This window comes from Sus scrofa, chromosome 13 (assembly GCF_054392235.1).
Source record: "Sus scrofa isolate SSC_HxYL_T2T_F1_AM1 chromosome 13, Sscrofa_HxYL_maternal_Yorkshire_Landrace_v2.0, whole genome shotgun sequence".
In the NCBI taxonomy this organism is placed as follows: Eukaryota; Metazoa; Chordata; class Mammalia; order Artiodactyla; family Suidae; genus Sus; species Sus scrofa.
This window is the reverse complement of record NC_139395.1, coordinates 123,554,116-123,571,628: the sequence shown is the minus strand read 5'-3', so window position 1 is coordinate 123,571,628 and position 17,513 is coordinate 123,554,116. Positions and strand designations below refer to the sequence as shown.

Here is a 17,513-nt window from a genome sequence, read left to right as displayed (position 1 = left end):
GTTTCTTAGCCACAGTATATACCATTGAATGCCTAACTGCAGCTTGGTGAAATTCAGTGACATGGAAGCAAGAAATGGAAGCCTATGACCTGATATGTTTTCTTCCTTAGATCAACCTCTCTACTTCTCCTACACCTGCACAGTTAATAAGCCGTTCCCAGGCTTCCAGTTCTACCAGTGGCAGTATTACCCAACAGACTATGTTACTAGGGAGTACCTCCCCTACCCTAACGGCAAGCCAAGCTCAAATGTATCTCCGAGCTCAAATGGTAAGATATGAGCTACCAGATTTTTTGAGTGTTTAGAGACTTGAGAGAAATCAAAATGTTTCTTGATTTGATGCAATAGGAGGCATTTTTAATATTTAAAGTGTTTAACATTTTTTGTGTGTGCTTAGCTCTTGTACATTTATGCCATGAAAATTTTTACTTTTAATTGATAGGCCTTCTTGGTATATCTAATAGTAATTAGCAACATTGGGAAGCTAACAGATTCTGTAACACAGAAGTGATTTTTTTTTTTTTTTGTCCCTTTGGCTGCACCAGCGACATATGGAAGTCCCTGGGCCATGGATTGAATCTGAACTACAGCTGTGGCAATGCCAGATCGAATTTGCACCTCTGTAGTGATCCCAGATGCTGCTGCAGAGACAGTGCTGGATCCTTAACCTGCTTGCCACAGTGGGAACTCTGAGTGATTATTTTTTAATATCAAATTTCATTGATTTCAAACCCCTTTCATATTTTAACATCTGAAACTGAGGTGCATTTTATAATTGACGGCATCCTACAGTTATAATTGGTACTTAGAGTGATACATAAAGTTATAGTGTATTTTTGAGCTCTTAGATTTGATGAAATTGTTAAACGTTAAAAACTTGGTTGTTAATTATAAATAAGAATTTATATTGTGGGATCTTCTGAAATCTGGATTGGAGTTCCTGATAAGTTTTAGCTTTGGTTATTTGCACATTAAAATCTTCAAGGTGATTTGTGTTATTATGCTCACTTTGATCTTTTGTTAATATAGGAATGTTAATTTGGCTATTCTGTATTTGAGTACTTACTGATTTCCTAATATACCTGTTGAACTTCTTTAAGAAATGTAGAAATCGGTTGACATTTACTTTATTTGTTGTCTTTGCAAATAGCTAAAAAGAGCTTTCTCCCTGATACGTATTTATATTCTTTTTTTGTCCAGTGAACTGAATATATATCTGGATCCCCAATTTTCCACTAAAATTGCAAAGGAATTTTTCCATAATATTTCTTTTCTTTTTTTGTTTTTTTGCTTTTTAGGATCCCACCTGCAGGATATGGACGTTTCAGGGCTAGGGGTTGAATCGTAGCTGCAGCTGCCGGCCTACACCATAGCCACAGCAACCAGATCCAGCCTGAGCCTGTGACCTACACCACAGCTCACAGTAACACCTTAACTCACTGAGTAGGGCCAGGGATTGAACCTGCATTGTCTTGGATACTAGTCAGGTTCATTACCACTGAGCCATAATGGGAACTCCTTCCATCATATTTCTAACAGGAAACAGTGGTATGACTCTCATTTTATGTACAGATTATTCAGTAGATATTACTATATTTCTGTTTTTCCCCCCCATGAGAGCTTATTATTATTGTGCTTATTATTGTGCTTATTATTAATGTGCTTCAAAAATAGGCTGAACCATTCGAAATAGTTGCTGTTGGATTGTTTTTGACTTCTAAAACTGGCAGTTTCATATGGTTCGTGCAAAGTAGAACATCTTTTTAGTTTTAGTGCTTTCAGCTGTTTGTAATGGAAATTACCTTGTGAAAGTTATACTTTGTTGTTTAATTCATTTAAATTTAGTATATAAAGAACTGAAGTTTAAAAGATCCCTTAATAATTTTAATTTGAGCAGAAATGGTTTTTGAGGAACTGAATAACTCTTGATACAATTTTGAGATAGAGGTAATTACTGGTTCTTTGAAATAACTGTTATAATTTACTAAGTTGGATTGGGTAATCTTTAAGTAGATTGTGTTGTCTTTTTAAATTAATGGCATTCTGATTCAGTTTTGAAAAAAACGTATGAAAAGGATTGGTGATAAGTAAATAAATTGAATATGTCTTTTTCTTTTTTTGGTTGTGAAGCTTATTTGCAGGCTGCTTTGTTGTTAAATTTTGACATGTGGTGACATTTACACTTAGAATGAATATTTTTTTATAAATAGTTTAAAAGTCAAGAGCAACCTAGGTTTGTATTACAGGTCCTGTGTAGCCGAGTGAAATATTATAGTATTATTTGTGATATAATTATCCTTTGGGGTAAAGAGGACAGAAAAGACTTTTTGGTGTTTCTTTTCATGTTTTTCACTAAAATTTAATTTGCATTCAAGAGCAATGACTATGGTTGCCCATTTTAACTTCCATTTTAGGAATCCTGCCACAGTAGTTTTGAGTTGGGAAAAGCTTATTCTGGGAAAAATTTGGCATGAGTATTTCATATTGCCAAAACACATTTTCTTTTTTGAGCACTGATTTATTTTTCTACTCATCAGAATCATGAGCTGTTTCAAAAATGTTTATGGTTTTTTTCTCTATTATCAGAAACTTCTCTTTGTCATGTAAAAATCTTTTGCTTAGGAGCAGTCCTAAACTGCATTGTCTTTCTGTCACAAATTTCAGTCTTTCCTGCCTGCTATACATTGTGTGTGGGACATGTTCTTTTGTCTTAGGGTATTTTTTTGGTTTTTCTGTCTGTACAGCTGATTTTCACACCCGCTACCACTGTGGCTGCTGTACAGTCTGACATTCCTGTTGTCTCGTCGTCATCGTCATCTTCCTGTCAGTCTGCAGCTACTCAGGTGAGCTTGTCTAGCTTCATTATGTGGTACTTAAGGTCTGGATCTTCAGGTTAAAGATAAACGTGTATTTATGTTTAAGTTACTGATGGTTTCAGTGCTCTTTGTCACACATTTCAGATTGACAATGCAATGAGAACTTAAAGTTTTTTGGTTTTGTAGAAATTATAATACCATTAAACATGAATATTTAGGTTATTTGACATTAGTGAAAGTATGTTTTTGCTGTGACGCATGCTTAGTTTTATTATAAAGCAGATTTATTCCTTTTATTATGTGAGATATATCCTTTTCTTTAGATTTCTTTGCAAGCAGTTATGTAATGATCAAGTCAAGGTGATTTTAAGTTCAAAAATTAGTTGGGTAAATTTTAAATTTAAAAAATTGGGTAGGATATTAATCAATTTCTTGTTTGTACTTTGGGTACTTCATGTGGAAAAAGTGAACCTTAACTTTCTTCTTACACCGTTTGCAAAAATAAGCTAGAAGTAGAATGTAGATCTAAAGATAAAAGCCAAAACTGTAAAAATCTGGAGAAGAAAACATAAGGGATATCTTTACAACTCTAGGGTAGGCAAAGCTTACTCAGGACACAAAAAGCATTAACCGTAAAAGAAAATAATGATAAATTGGACTTTATCAAAATTAAAAACTATTCTCCAAAGACATTGCTATAAAAGTGAAGAGGCAAGCCACACATTAAGGGAAAGTGTTCATAATACATATATTTGACAAAAGGACTTGTATCCAGAATATACAAAATAGGTTTACAACTCAGTACTAAGATCATGAACAATACAGTTAAAAATGGGCAAAAGATTTGAACACTTCACAGATAGATATATAAAAGGCCAAAAAACACATGAAAAAGTGCTCAGCATCATTAATCTTTATAGAAATGTAAATCAGAACCATAATGAATATCACTACACACTCATTAGAATGGCTAAAATGAAGGAGACTGAAAATATCACATTTTGGCAAGAATGTGGAGTAACCATACTCTCATATATTGCTGGTAAAAGCTAAAATAGTACAACCATTTTGAAAAATATTTTTCTTATAAAGTTAAACATATACTTAACATGTGATTCAGTAATTCTACATCTAGGTGTTTACTTTGAGAGACTTGAAAACATTTGTTCACATAAAGATGTTTCAATGAATGGTTGTAGCAGCTCTATTCAGAATAGCCCCATACTGGAAATAACCACTGTCCTTTAAGTGGTGAATGGATAAACGTATTGTGGAATATTACTCAAAAATAGAGAAAAACAAACTACTAATGCATCTCAGGAATGTAATAATTAGTAAAAGAAGGCAGACATTAGAGCGTACATACTCTGCGACTCCATTTATATGAAATTCTAGAATAGGCAGAACTACTCTATGGTGAAAAAGAAATTGGATTTGTGGTACCTGGGGCAGAAGATGGGGATGATTGACTGGGAAGCGGTGTGGGTGATGGAAATGTTCTCTATTTTGATTGGGGTGGTGGTAACATGCTGTATACATATATCAAAATTCATCAAACTAGTTTCATTCATTGTATTATATGTAAGTTACACCTTAGTAAAGTTAATAAAAGTGAATTGAATAAATTTTAAAACAGTTGAGTAGACTATTAAATTGTGTGATACCATTTTGGTATTTTTCTATAGTTAATGATTCGGATTGCACATAGCAGAAATTGTTATATCTCAAGGTCATCCTTGGCTTCATATTTTTAATTTAATAAACTTAGTCTTCTGGTAAAAAATAAAAAATGAGATAGCAATAATATTCTTTGATATTTTCACAAAGTTCTTTTTTTATTTAATAATAAAGGCCATTTTTTTGTATATCAGCATATAAAGATGGTGATCAGTTAAACTCTGGTTTTTCCCTAATGTGCTCTGTGAGCCTCTGCAGTTCTTTAACTTTTTTGGACTTAGTTTCCACATCTGCAAAATAAGACCTTTGTCTTCGTTATTGTTTAAGTTTTTTTCAGCTCTAAACTTTAAATGTCTCTTTGTGGAATGAATTTGTTGATGTGTAATGATCTTCTTTGTGTTGTTGTTGTTGTTTTGACTGTACCTGCAGCTTGTGGAAGTTCCCGGGCCAAGGATTAAATCCACGCCACAGCAGTGACAAGGTTGGATCCCTAACCTGCTGTGCCACAGGGGAACTTCCATGATCTTTTCTTTTTTTTTGGTTTTGCTTTGTTTTGGTTTTATAAAAAAACCTGATGGAGCTGTACCATTATCAACTTTCAGAATTTAAAAAAAAATTATATTTGACTTTGTTCCATCTAAGTTTTTAATTGGTTTACAAGATACATTCAGTAAAACAAGATAAAAACATACAAGTAAAAGCACAAATAAGGATAGTAAAGTGGCATGGAGCTAGGAGTGAGGTTGCCATTCAGATTACATTCATAAAGTCCTGCACGAGCTTAAGTTCAATTTCTATTGCAGTCATTTATGAGTTGTATAACTTTAGATAAGTTATTAAACATCTCTAATAGCCATTCATGCTTACAGGATAAGTTGAAGAGTGAATAATATATGTTTAGTGTCTAGAACTTTGTAGGTACTCATTAGTACTTTTTTTGCAAAGGAGCGAATAGGAAGACCTGAATTTATTTTATTTTATTTTTTTTGTCTTTTTGCCATTTCTTGGGCCGCTCCTGCGGCATATGGAGGCTCCCAGGCTAGGGGTCGAATCGGAGCTGTAGCCACAGGCCTATGCCAGAGCCACAGCAACGCGGGATCCGAACTGCGTCAGCAACCTACACCACAGCTCACGGCAACGCTGGATCCTTAACCCACTGAGCAAGGGCAGGGATCAAACCTGAAACCTCATGGTTCTTAGTCGGATTTGTTAACCACTGCACCACAACGGGAACTCCAATTTTTTTTTTTTTTTTTTAGGAAGACCTGAATTTATATTCAGACTTCAGCAACAATTGCTGTGTCACTTCCCTGTTGATTAAATTTTTATTTTTTTTTTTCTTTTTAGGGCCGCACCTGTGGCATATGGAAGTTTCCAGGCTAGGGGTCTAATAGGATCTGTTGCTGCTGGCCTACGTCAGAGCCACAGCAACGCCAGATCTGAGCTGCATCTGAGACCTACACCACAGCTTATGGCAATGCCAGATCTTTAACCCAGTGAGCAAGGCCAGGGATCAAACCTGCAACCTCATGGTTCCTAGTCGGAATTGTTTCCACTGCACCACGATGGGAACTCCCGACTCCTTTACCCGATGAGCAGGGCTAGGGATCAAACCTGCATCCTCATGGATACTAGTTGGATTTGTTACCGCTGAGCCACAACGGGAACTCTCACCACTTGATTAATTTTGGACAGTGTCATGGCATAGCATGATGTTTGTAAGTTTGGACTCTGGAGCCATACTCTCTGGGCTCAGATACATGTTCTTCCACCTCTTTATTGTAGATCCTTAAACTCTTACCTGAATTTCAACAGTATAAAATAAGTATTATATAAAACACATATAAATAAAAAATAATTATGACCCTTTGTAGGGTTCTAATGGGGATTAAATCGGTTAATGAAAAACAGAACAGTGTCTGTTAATGTAGTTAGCACTCACTAATGTTATGCTAAGCCTCAATTTCTTCAATGTAAACTGGAAGTAATAGTTCAGAGTTGTTAAAAGGAATAATTGAGACAGTAAGCATAAAGCAAAAAGCATAGTGCCTAGCACATAAGCTATCACATGCTACTAATTACTGTTTTTGTTAGGCACTCTCTAAAGATGAGTCACGAATTTGGTTCTTAGCTTTCATGTAGCTAGTAGTGAAGAGAGAAACACAACCATTTAAAGGGTTTGCAGTTTCCAAGGTAAAAATAAACCAGTTATTAGGAAAGTACAACTGTTAAGCTCTCTAGAGCACAATCTGTTTTGTGGGTTCTCAAGAAGGAGATATCTTAACATTGTCTTTTTTTTTTTTTTTTTTTTTCTGTTTCTTTTTCTTCTTCTGCCCAGTGGCAAATAGAGTTCCCAGGCCAAGGATCAGGTCTGAGCTGCAGTTGCGACCTGTGCTGCAGCTGCGGCAAGGTCAGATCCTTAACCCACTGTGCCAGGCGGGGATCAAACCTACGTCCCAGAACTCCAGAGATGCCACTGATCTGCTTGTAACACAGCGGGAACTTATTTTTTTCTTTTTTTTTGTCTTCTGTCTTTTGTTGTTGTTGTTGTTGCTATTTCTTGGGCCGCTCCCGCAGCATATGGAGGTTCCCAGGCCAGGGGTTGAATCGGAGCTGTAGCCACCGGCCTACGCCAGAACCACAGCAACTCGGGATCCGAGCCACGTCTGCAACCTACACCACAGCTCACGGCAACGCTGGATCGTTAACCCACTGAGCAAGGGCAGGGACCGAACCCGCAACCTCATGGTTCCTAGTCGGATTCGTTAACCACTGCGCCACGACGGGAACTCCCCACAGTGGGAACTTCTTAACATTGTCTTTAATAGCATCTTTAATGTGACCATAGTCAAGGTCATTTGTAGAAGTGGCTCCTTGGCGTCCAGTTGGATGTGGACAAGCATATGGCTCTTGCATAATCTGACTTAATTCAAGGATAGACCTTGAGGAACTAGAGGGTTGGATTGACCTTTAAGAACATCTTTACAAATGTTTTTCTTTGCTGTGCTTTAGAAATGGCAATGAGGCTGACAGTGGTAGGTGATGCTAAGATTTTATTTTATTTTTATTTTTTATTTTAAATATTTCAGTGGTAACTTTCCTGAGATTCAGGGCTGTTAGCATTGGAAAATTTGTGCTCCACTTTGTTGATTTTTAAACTTACATTTGCAGGTTTTAAAGCAATTTAATTTGTTTGTAATTAAGAAATACCAAAATCGAAGTTTTAATACTCTTTGCCAAAGTCAGTATAACAGTTAATTTTTCCTCAGTATTAAAATTTTTAAAAGTTCCTGTCGTGGCTCAGTGGTTAATGAACCTGACTAGCATCCGTGAGGATGCAGGTTTGATCCCTGGCCTTGACCAGTGGGTTAAAGAACCAGTGTTGCCGTGAGCTGTGGTGTAGGTTGCAGATGTGGCTCAGATCCTGTGATGCTGTGGCTTTGGCTGTGGAGTAGGGCAGCAGGTACAGCTCTGATTAGACCCCTAGCCTGCGAATCTCTATGTGCTGTGGGTGCAGCCCTAAAAAGCAAAAAAAAAAAAAAAAAAAAAAAAATTTAGCATACTGTCAAAAAATGGGAAATTTGGAATATCCTACCCTTGTTTACTATTTTAAATGCTCTATCTCTTCTCCATACTGTGGGGGGACCGGGGGTGTGGAATCTGACTTTCAGAAAGGTATTTAAGACTAAAAGTTATGTTAGAGAAAAGTAAGAAATCAGTGCTATCTGGGAAATGCTGTTAGAATTGAGGAGGAAACAGCCATTTAAAAGCTAGAAACTGAGTTCTGTCAGCAGTGTGACATCAGAGATGCTACAGTAATTTATGCATTGTTAGATCCAAATTAAATAATTGGCGTGAGAGTATTTGGGTAGTCCGCTATACAGATGCAAGGTGTGAAATTGGCAAAAATACTTCATGTGAAACCTAGGAATTTTCAAATGTCAGAAAGTTACCACAAATTGATCATAGGAAAAGTTCAGGTTAAATTAAATTTGGGGGCGTTCTTGTTGGGGCTCAGTGGGTTAAGAACCCAGGGTAGTGTCCCGGAGGATATGTGTTTGATTCCTGACATCAGTCAGTGGGTTAAGGATCTGGCCTTGCTGCAAGCTGTAGCACAGGTTGCAGGTGCAACTCAGATCCAATGTTGCTGTGGCTGTGGTGGAGGCCTCAGCTGTGGCTCCTATTCAACCCTCAGCCCAGGAACTTCCATATGCTGTGGATGCAGCCATAAAAAGAAAAAAAAAAGAAAGATGGGGGTTTGATGCTATAATATTTTTTATCTTAGAAGGGGTGGGCTCTTTTTAAAAGTAAAGTTCTGTCAAGGAAATCTGAATGTGTGCTCTTTCTATTAACAGCTAAATTAGCTGTGTATATACTTCAGGAGTATAGTTTGCATGTTTGAAATTTATTGTATTTATGCCAAGATGACCATAGATAGTCAAGCCATAGTCTAAAATTTATTCATATAGATACTATATATACATAATACATTTTCTTTACACATACATTTTCTTTCAGAATTCTAGAAAACAAAAGGAAAATTAGGAGAAAAAAGTGTATTCTATAGAAATGGACCACTGCAGTTTTAAGAGTTCATTGTGTCGGAGTTCCCATCGTGGCTCAGAGGAAATGAATCCGACTAGGAGCCATGAGGTAGTGGATTCGATCCCTGGCCTTGCACAGTGGCTCTGGCATTGCCATGAGCCGTGGTGTAGGTCCCAGAAGTGGCTCAGATCCTGCGTTGCTGTGGCCTAGGCTGGCAGCTGTAGCTCTGATTTGACCCCTAGCCTGGGAACCTCCATATGCTGTGGGTGTAGCCCTATAAAGCAAAAAAAAAAAAAAAAAAGAGTTCATTGTGTCAAGTCTTCATTTACTGTGTGAATATGCTTTTCATTTGAAGAAAGTTTTTAAGATTATAATTCAGCCTTTGATTATCATTGTTATGTGTTCCACTTTATTCATCATTTATGGCAGGTGTTAAATTTTATGCTGTTTTTCCCTTGCTTCCTGAGAGATTTTAATATGCTTCTACCAGACATTTGTTGATACTTTTTGGCTAAACATGAACAGGTTTTAATATTAGCTTAAGGAACCATAAATAGAAGATACTTAACACCACCACCAACAAAAATCTATGTAATACATATTTCAGATTCAGATATGGGAGAATACCTCAGACTTAAATTGTTTCTGTTAAATCTGTAACCAGAACTGTGAGGAATGTCAGAGATAAGAGCCTGCCAGTTAGTCTCAGTATTTTATAGACACAGACATTAGTAATTCTAAAATGCACTAGGGTTTCGTCAGTGGTATAGGCCAGTATGATCCAGATTCTGTGGGAAAGGCATAGAGGGGAGGATAAATTATTTCCCACCAGGGACTTTCGGGAAGTCACGTTAGGAGAATGAGTGGGATTTTTTACTGGTCTTGAGCAGTGGGCTTGAGTGTTGGGCTTCAGGAGACAGTGTTGAAGTATGGTACCTTTTGGCAAGGGAAATTTGAGTAGGGCTCTAAATGAAGGAAGTACAAGGTATATTTGGAGAAGGGTGAGCAGACCAGTTTGGCTGGAATATGAGTACTGTGGACTGGAGTAGTGAAAAATGGGGCTCAAAGCACTTTGGGCCTAGACTGTGGAGGGGTTTGAGTGGCAGATTGAGAAATCTGGATTTTGGCATATTTTATTTTTTGCATTAAATTTCAATAATACAGCAGTAATTAGTCCATTTATATTGCTATGAAATATTTGACAAAAATCAGATAAGATACTCCATATGGTCTCACTTAGAAAATTCTTTCAATAGCTTAGAATAGAACTGATTAAAACCTCAACTGCCCTGAAGTAAACATTTCTTTAGCATCTGCTCTTGGCTGAATACTGCATTGGCACTTAGAAAGAGAAAGCATCAGTTAATGATACAGTTGTAGAGACAGAATACACATGAAACTGAAGAACATTCATTAAGCAGCAATATATTTGTCAGTTTAGAATCTCTTTTGCCTCAGTTTCCCCTCCATGACCAGTGCTAGCATAAATGTATTTGGTGCATTCATTTAAGAGTCATTTTCTGCCTTGCTGTTTGAAAATGTTATAAATCTGAAGTTAGAGCAATTGGGATGATCCTTGACACCATCTGGACTGGCAGTGTGTTTAGAATAGCCCCAGTGTAGACAGGAATCATCACACAAACTATTTTAAAGCCATGTACAATCTTTTCACTTCATGAGGTCTTGTTCTTAAAGGCAACTGAATGTCTCATAACTGCAACAACAAAATCTCGCTAACTCTTTAAAGTTAGTTAATGGCAAATGTTTTTCATAATTATCATAATGGGGTAGGTGATTTCATTAATTAGTTTTCTTAGAAGATTAGTGTTCCCTTATAATCTCCACACAGCTAGTAATTTTTTGTTATCTCTTTCCAGTTTTTATTAAGATAGCAATATTGTATCCACACTCTAATTGTGTGTAATAGTTTGCCACAAGTTTATGAAGTACTTGTAACTTTAAATGTTTTGCAATCCTGGCATGGAGAACTCAGAGTGAAGTTGAAGGAATTGCTCATTCTTTCCTCCACACCACTTCTGCAACTTTGCTCAGGTTTTCCTTTTTGCTGGAATGCTTCTCCTTTTTTTGCTTCCCTTTGATGATCTCTGACCTGATAACTTTAAAATTCAGTATGTTGCAGAGTATGTTGCTTATATTCATAGTTCATTTGCAATGCATATACTGTTTTCATTTAGTTTTTAGTGATTCTTTTCCTTGATGTCTTTTTAAAAATTGCCACTTAATGTTTAAGATATGATTACTTAGAATAATAACTCCCTTTTCCTTTAGGATTAAATCAGTTGTTTCAAGTGCTTGGAGCTTTATGTTTGAAAAGCATAATAAAAATGTGTTGTCATTGTTGTTATAATGGTAGTGATTACCACATCAATTAATACCATCTGTTTCATCCTTATTTTTTGTTATGTGGTTCTTAGGTTCAGAATTTAACGTTACGCAGCCAGAAGTTGGGTGTATTATCTAGCTCACAGAATGGTCCTCCAAAAAGCACTAATCAAACTCAATCATTGACAATTTGTCATAACAAAACAACAGTGACCAGTTCTAAAATCAGCCAACGAGATCCTTCTCCAGAAAGTAATAAGAAAGGAGAAAGTCCAAGTCTGGAATCACGAAGCACAGCTGTCACTCGAACATCAAGTATTCACCAGTTAATAGCACCAGGTGGGATAAAGCTTTTGTTGAAAATAGTTGCATTATTCATTATTCATTTTCTTAGCAGCCAGAGCAAAACAAAAGATGTCCATTACTTGAACATTATTTTAAAACACTTTAAAATGTGAATTTTATAAGTTAACAAAAGAATATCCCAATAATATAGCTTGAAAAAAAGAAATTGAAAGAGTCCAACAGCTAAAACAAATTATAATAGTAAAATAGATTTTGTTTGGGTCAGTTGACATTTGATTAACATCTTCATTATGTACTGGTCTCCTGTTAGATCCATAAAGCCTTTTAGCTTTAAAAAAAAGAGATTTGCCTGTGGTTTATTTAATATGCTATAGTGGAACAAAAGAGCTTTTTTTAAAAAGAAAAAAAACTTCTTTAAAGTTGTCATTAGTGGCAGGAATTTATCACTTTCCAAAAATAAGGATTATGCAAAATTATTTTCCTTACCATGTTGCTTTTTTTCCATCTTTGATTTCATCTCTGAGAGGAAGATATCATGGAGTCAACTAAGTTTTCATTCTCATCAACTGTTGAATCCCATGTATGCTTCCTTTGCCATCTGCAGATAATCTTGCTTCATTGTTCTCATGCTGAAAATGTGGGGGCCATGAAAAGTGAATTTCCTTACCATTTCTTCTGTTCATCTAAGAATTTGTCAGTTTTGAGCTTTCTTCTAAGAAGATAAAGTTATTACCTGCTTTCTTCTTTAAAGTTAGCACTGTTTCTTGTGACATTGGTAGCATCTTTTTTACTGGCTCCTGACCTTATTTATTACAACATTTTCTGTCTCCCTCATGCTGGATCCTTTCCTTTGCTTCTCAAGCATACTCAAATCTCTCCTATTTTTAGCTTATGTCTACCTGTGTTTTTATACCAATTTAACTATTGTTTATTGAAAGTAGGTGGGTGTGTGTGTGTGATTGTCATGCACTGGACTAGACACCTCACATATGTTACCTTAAAAAAAGTCTTTCGGAGTTCCTGTCGTGTCACAGCGGGAACAAATCCGACTAGGAACCATGAGGTTGCAGATTCGATCCCTGGCCTAGCTCAGTGGGTTAGGAATCCGGCATTGCCATGAGCTGTGGTGTAGGTCGCAGATGCTGCTCAGTTCCAGCGTTGCTGTGGCTCTGGCATAGGCTGGCAACTGTAGCTCTGATTAGACTCCTAGCCTGGGAACCTCCATATGCCTCGAGTATGGCCCTAAAAAGACAAAAGACAAAAGACAAAAAATAAAAGTCTTTCTATGCTTTTCTAATTATGCAGTACTTTTTTTTTTTTTTTTTTTGGCTTTCTAGGGCCACACCTGCAGCATATGGGAGTTCCCAGGCTGGGGTTGGAATTAGAACTGCAGCTGCTAGCCTACACTACAGCCACAGCAACTCTGGATCCTTAACCCACTGAGTGAGGCCAGGCAGGGATTGAATCTGCTTCCTCATGGATACTGTTTGGGTTTGTAACCTGCCAAGCCACAACAGGAACTCTTGCATTACTTTTTAAAGATTCATTTTACATTGCTGAAGGTTGCTTTTTTCCCATCCAAACATGTTTCTCTTTTCATGTTCCCTCTGTGCAAATATTTTTGTTTTGTTTTGGTTTGTTTTTTTGTCCTTTTTGCCATTTCTTGGGCCACTCCTGAGGCATATGGAGGTTCCCAGGCTAGGGGTCCAATCAGAGCTGTAGCCACAGCAACACGGGATCCGAGCCGAGTCTGCAACCTACACCACAACTCATGGCAATGCCGGATCCTTAACCCACTGAGCAAGGGCAGGGATTGAACCCACAACCTCATGGTTCCTAGTCGGATTCATTAACCACTGAGCACGACAGGAACTCCATCTGTGCAGATATTGACAACATTCTCTTTCTGTGTGTGTCTTTTCTAGGGCCACACCACGGCATATGGAGGTTCCCAGGCTAGGTGTCTAATCAGAGCTGCAGCTGCCAGCCTACGCCATAGCCACAGCAACACCAGATCTGAGCAGCTTCTGAGACCTACACCACAACTCAAGGCAATGCTGGATCCTTAACCCACTAAGCGAGGCCAGGGATTGAACTGGCAACCTCATGGTTCCTAGTCAGATTCGTTAACCACTGAGCCACTACGGGAACTCCCCAATATTCTCTCTATCACCTAATATCAAGATCTTGGAATTGATTCCCCTAGTAGAAATCTCTCCTCACTCTGAACTTGTATGGCATTTTCATGCTTCCGTATGGTACTTTTTCTTTTGTAGTTATTCATATACTTACTGATCTTAGCTTTTCTGTTAGACAGTAAGTAAGCTCTTTGAGGGTAAGGTAGTAATATCAAGCACTTATATGTCACGTCCTTTACATTTATTAAATCTTTTAATCCTTTTTCATTCTTTTATCTTGACATCACCAAGTTGTGCCTTATATGTACTTATATCTGTAATAGGTGGACAGTAAATATTTGTTGGATTAATAGTTGATATTTTTTTCCATCTGAATTTTGGAAGTTATAGTTTTTTTCATTTGTACTAATTAAATATTACAGTTTTAGAATTCTTAAATCTGAATCTTAGATAAGTGCAGGCTTTGTTATAATGTATAAATTAGTAAATCCATTCATAGTATGGTTAGATGTGAATTCTTTTTTATAAACATCTTTGTGCACCACAAGAGAACTCCTATTACAAGATATTGAGTATAATTCCCTGTGCTATATAGTAGGTTCTTGTTGGTTATCTATTTTATATATAGTAGTATATATATTGTTTAACCCAGCCTCCTAATTTATCCTCCCTGCTTCTCCTTCGGTAACCATGAATTATTTTCTAAGTCTGTGGCTCTATTTCCATTTTTGTGCTGTATTGTCCAAAATGTTCTCAGCCTCAAACCCGCCTCTGGGCAGTGTTGATGGGAGGAGTCAGTGCGAAGGAGCAGTGACCCATTGTGCTTGGAATTATTGCTCAGAGGACAATTTCTGGTGATTTCTATAGTTTTGATAGATTATACTGGAGGATAGCTTAATTCCCTTCCAAAGAGAAAGATAGGAACTCTTTCAAGTTTAGTTCAAACAAAGGGATCTGCCTTTAAATTTTCAGTCCTTCTGAACTCCCAGTATCTAGTTCTAAGTTGACACTTATTCTTCCACCTTTCATTGATAGTGTGATAATATCTGTACAGTTGCCTTTCTCTGATAGCCAATATTTTATGTAGATGTGGAGGAGACTAGTAAGCCAGTAAGCTAAAACCATCAAAGAATCTCAGGACAATTGCAATTCCAGGTTTAGATCTTACATGTATTAGCCAGACTCTAGTTTTCTGCTGTGTTGTTGATTAGAAGTAAAGCTAAATGGAATACCCTAAGCCACATAAACCTTTGCAGCTACCAAACTTAAAAATTTGTTCAAACCTTACACTGCAGTTATTTAAAGCAATTTGTATCTTCTGGCAAGGCAGCAGTTACCTTTTTCTGCCCTTTTAGTTTTTCTGCTCTTGGTGGGGAGTTAGGCTGAAGCTAAGATTTTTTTTTTTTTTTTTTTTAAGATTCTTGAATTGGTAATTTGTCCTTTAATTAGAAAAATACTTACTCTTGCAGGTCACTTTCAAATATCTATATCTGCTTGTGTTCTAAGGTGTGTAGTCTAATAATTATTATAATGGACATTTTTATTATTTCTTTACATGTATTTCTAGGGCGCTAAAATCATTTGGTTTTCTTCATCATTTCTTCTGAAGGGTTGAATTTCCACTTGATATTTAATAATCCTATTTTTAATGTATAAAATAAAGGTAAACTTTAACCAATTATCTGGAAATTATCATGAATTATATTAGAGCTCAAGTTTTTTTACAGTACATTTTAGAGCTTTTATGGAATTAATCTAGTTGGGAGAAATATGTACCATTTTTTGCAGACATTAATTCAATATGTAGTGAAAAGCCTGATAAGTCTGCTTTGGCTGAAATAAAAAAATCCCATAGACTGGGTAGCTTAAACAATAGAAATTTATTTTCTCACTGTTCTGGAGCATAGAAAGCCCAGGGTCAAGAACTGGCAGTGTTTGGTTTTTGGTTTTTGGTGAGAGCTCTCTTCCTGGCTTACAGATGGCTGCCTTCTTATATGTCCTCACATGGTCTTTCATATGAGTGTGAGAAAAGAAGATAGTGAGCTCTCTAGTGTCTGTTCTTATGAGGCCACTAATCTCGGCTCTTGGTGTCGGTTCTTATGCAGGCACTAGTCCTTGGGTCTCACCCTTCTGCCCTCATTTAATCTTAATTACTTCCTTAGAAGACCTGTTACCAGAGTTCCCGTTGTGGCTCAGTGGTTAACGAATCCGACTAGGAACCATGAGGTTTCAGGTTCAATCCCTGGCCTTGCTCAGCTGGTTAAGGATCTGGCGTTGCTGTGAGCTGCGGTGTAGGTTGCAGACGCGGCTCGGATTCGGATCCCGCGTTGCTGTGGCTCTGGTGTAGGCTGGTGGCTACAGCTCCAATTTGACCCCTAGCCTGGGAACTTCCATATGCCGTGGGAGTGGCCCAAGAAATGGCAAAAAGACAAAAAAAAAAAAAAAAGTCCTGTTACCAAATACAGACACATTAAGAGTTAGGGCTTCAACATATTAATTTTGGGGGGCACAAACATTCAGACCACAGTCAGAACCCAGATTCAGCTAGGACTATGATTCTTTTACAACCGTTGCTGCCGCTTAATAGCCAGGTGATGGCAGGCAAGTCACTTACAGTACCTTCTCTGTCTCATGACGTTGTAGTAACTACTGAATGAAATAATAAATTTAATAATTTACAATGATATATTTAATTTGTTACAGTAGTTAAGTGAAAGGGTCTATGTGGGAGATGATGCCAGTCCTTAATTCTCTAATTATAAGGCCACCCTGACAATAAAATATTTGTTAAAATCAGAGAACTTAACATGTTATTGCCCAGAACACTAGGACTTTTCTTATACAGACATATTGTTTTGATATCCTTACAATTATTCTATAGTATATGTGCTTGTTAGTTGGACTTATGGACTAATGTAAAATATGTAGACTTACATTGATTTCTGATCAAAGGAAAAATTAATTTTGGTGAAAGGATAGACTATTACTCTATTGAATTATCAGCTCTAGGATATAAACAAAGGTTGCTTACTTGCCAGAACACAGAGAGACTTTTTAGTCCTGTGAATATAATCTCCACTGTATTTCAGTAATATGGTAAATTTTAATTATAACTTACAAGATTGAATTAAAGTGGGCTTTTGCTATTATGCTTGCAAAACCTGTTTCCTTATTTATAAAAGGGGAATAGGAATACCTACTCCACAAGCATTTTGTGAGTACAAAAGAGAGAGATGTGAGAGCATCTTAAGCCCCTTATTAGAAATCTGAGATTTTATTGAATATAGTATATTTATCAACACATTTATAAAATGTTGACATAAAATTTTCAGCCTAAGTTTGAAATGCTAGTCTAGTTATGTGAAAATTATTTTGTTAGATGAAATGTTAGATCTAATTTCCACTTCATTTTGACCCACTTTGTGGGTATTGAACCTTCTAAAAGCCTCTTTCTTGAGATGTTAATCAGATGTTAATTTCCTTAAAGGATCTCCAGAATTTTAAATAATAACCAACCAAAAGCAAAAAGTTAAAAAAAAAGTTGTCAAAAGTTTTTATATAAGGTCTTTGTCACAAATGTGTTGAATGTAAAAACGTATGTAAAGTGTTAGTCTGAGATTAAGAAAAAATCTTTGCCTGTCTTTAGATATGTATTAAATGTGGAAGTGTTACATGACATTAATATTAA

General features: G+C 36.7%; 1 protein-coding gene and 1 long non-coding RNA gene across 50 annotated transcripts in view; both read left to right on the top strand.

The window, feature by feature from the left end:
• PHC3 (polyhomeotic homolog 3) overlaps window positions 1-17,513 on the top strand; it is a 91,788-nt gene that overhangs the window by 29,172 nt on the left and 45,103 nt on the right. For 34 of the 49 annotated variants that reach the window (XR_014824278.1, XR_014824276.1, XR_014824274.1 and 31 more), the window contains exons 5-7: window positions 111-269; window positions 2,745-2,843; window positions 11,474-11,720. Coding sequence is in view for 16 of the 49 variants with exons in the window: in XM_084990234.1 (XP_084846360.1) it covers window positions 111-269; window positions 2,745-2,843; window positions 11,474-11,720 (505 nt within the window). In the remaining 33 variants the exon portion in view is untranslated. The remainder of the gene's footprint in view (window positions 1-110; window positions 270-2,744; window positions 2,844-11,473; window positions 11,721-17,513) is intronic. The other 15 variants (XR_014824283.1, XR_014824281.1, XR_014824273.1 and 12 more) reach the window with 2 other exon arrangements.
• LOC146397587 (uncharacterized) lies at window positions 3,532-8,720 on the top strand. Its single transcript, XR_014824309.1, has 2 exons — window positions 3,532-7,042; window positions 7,897-8,720. It is a non-coding gene; the product is annotated as an uncharacterized LOC146397587 (long non-coding RNA).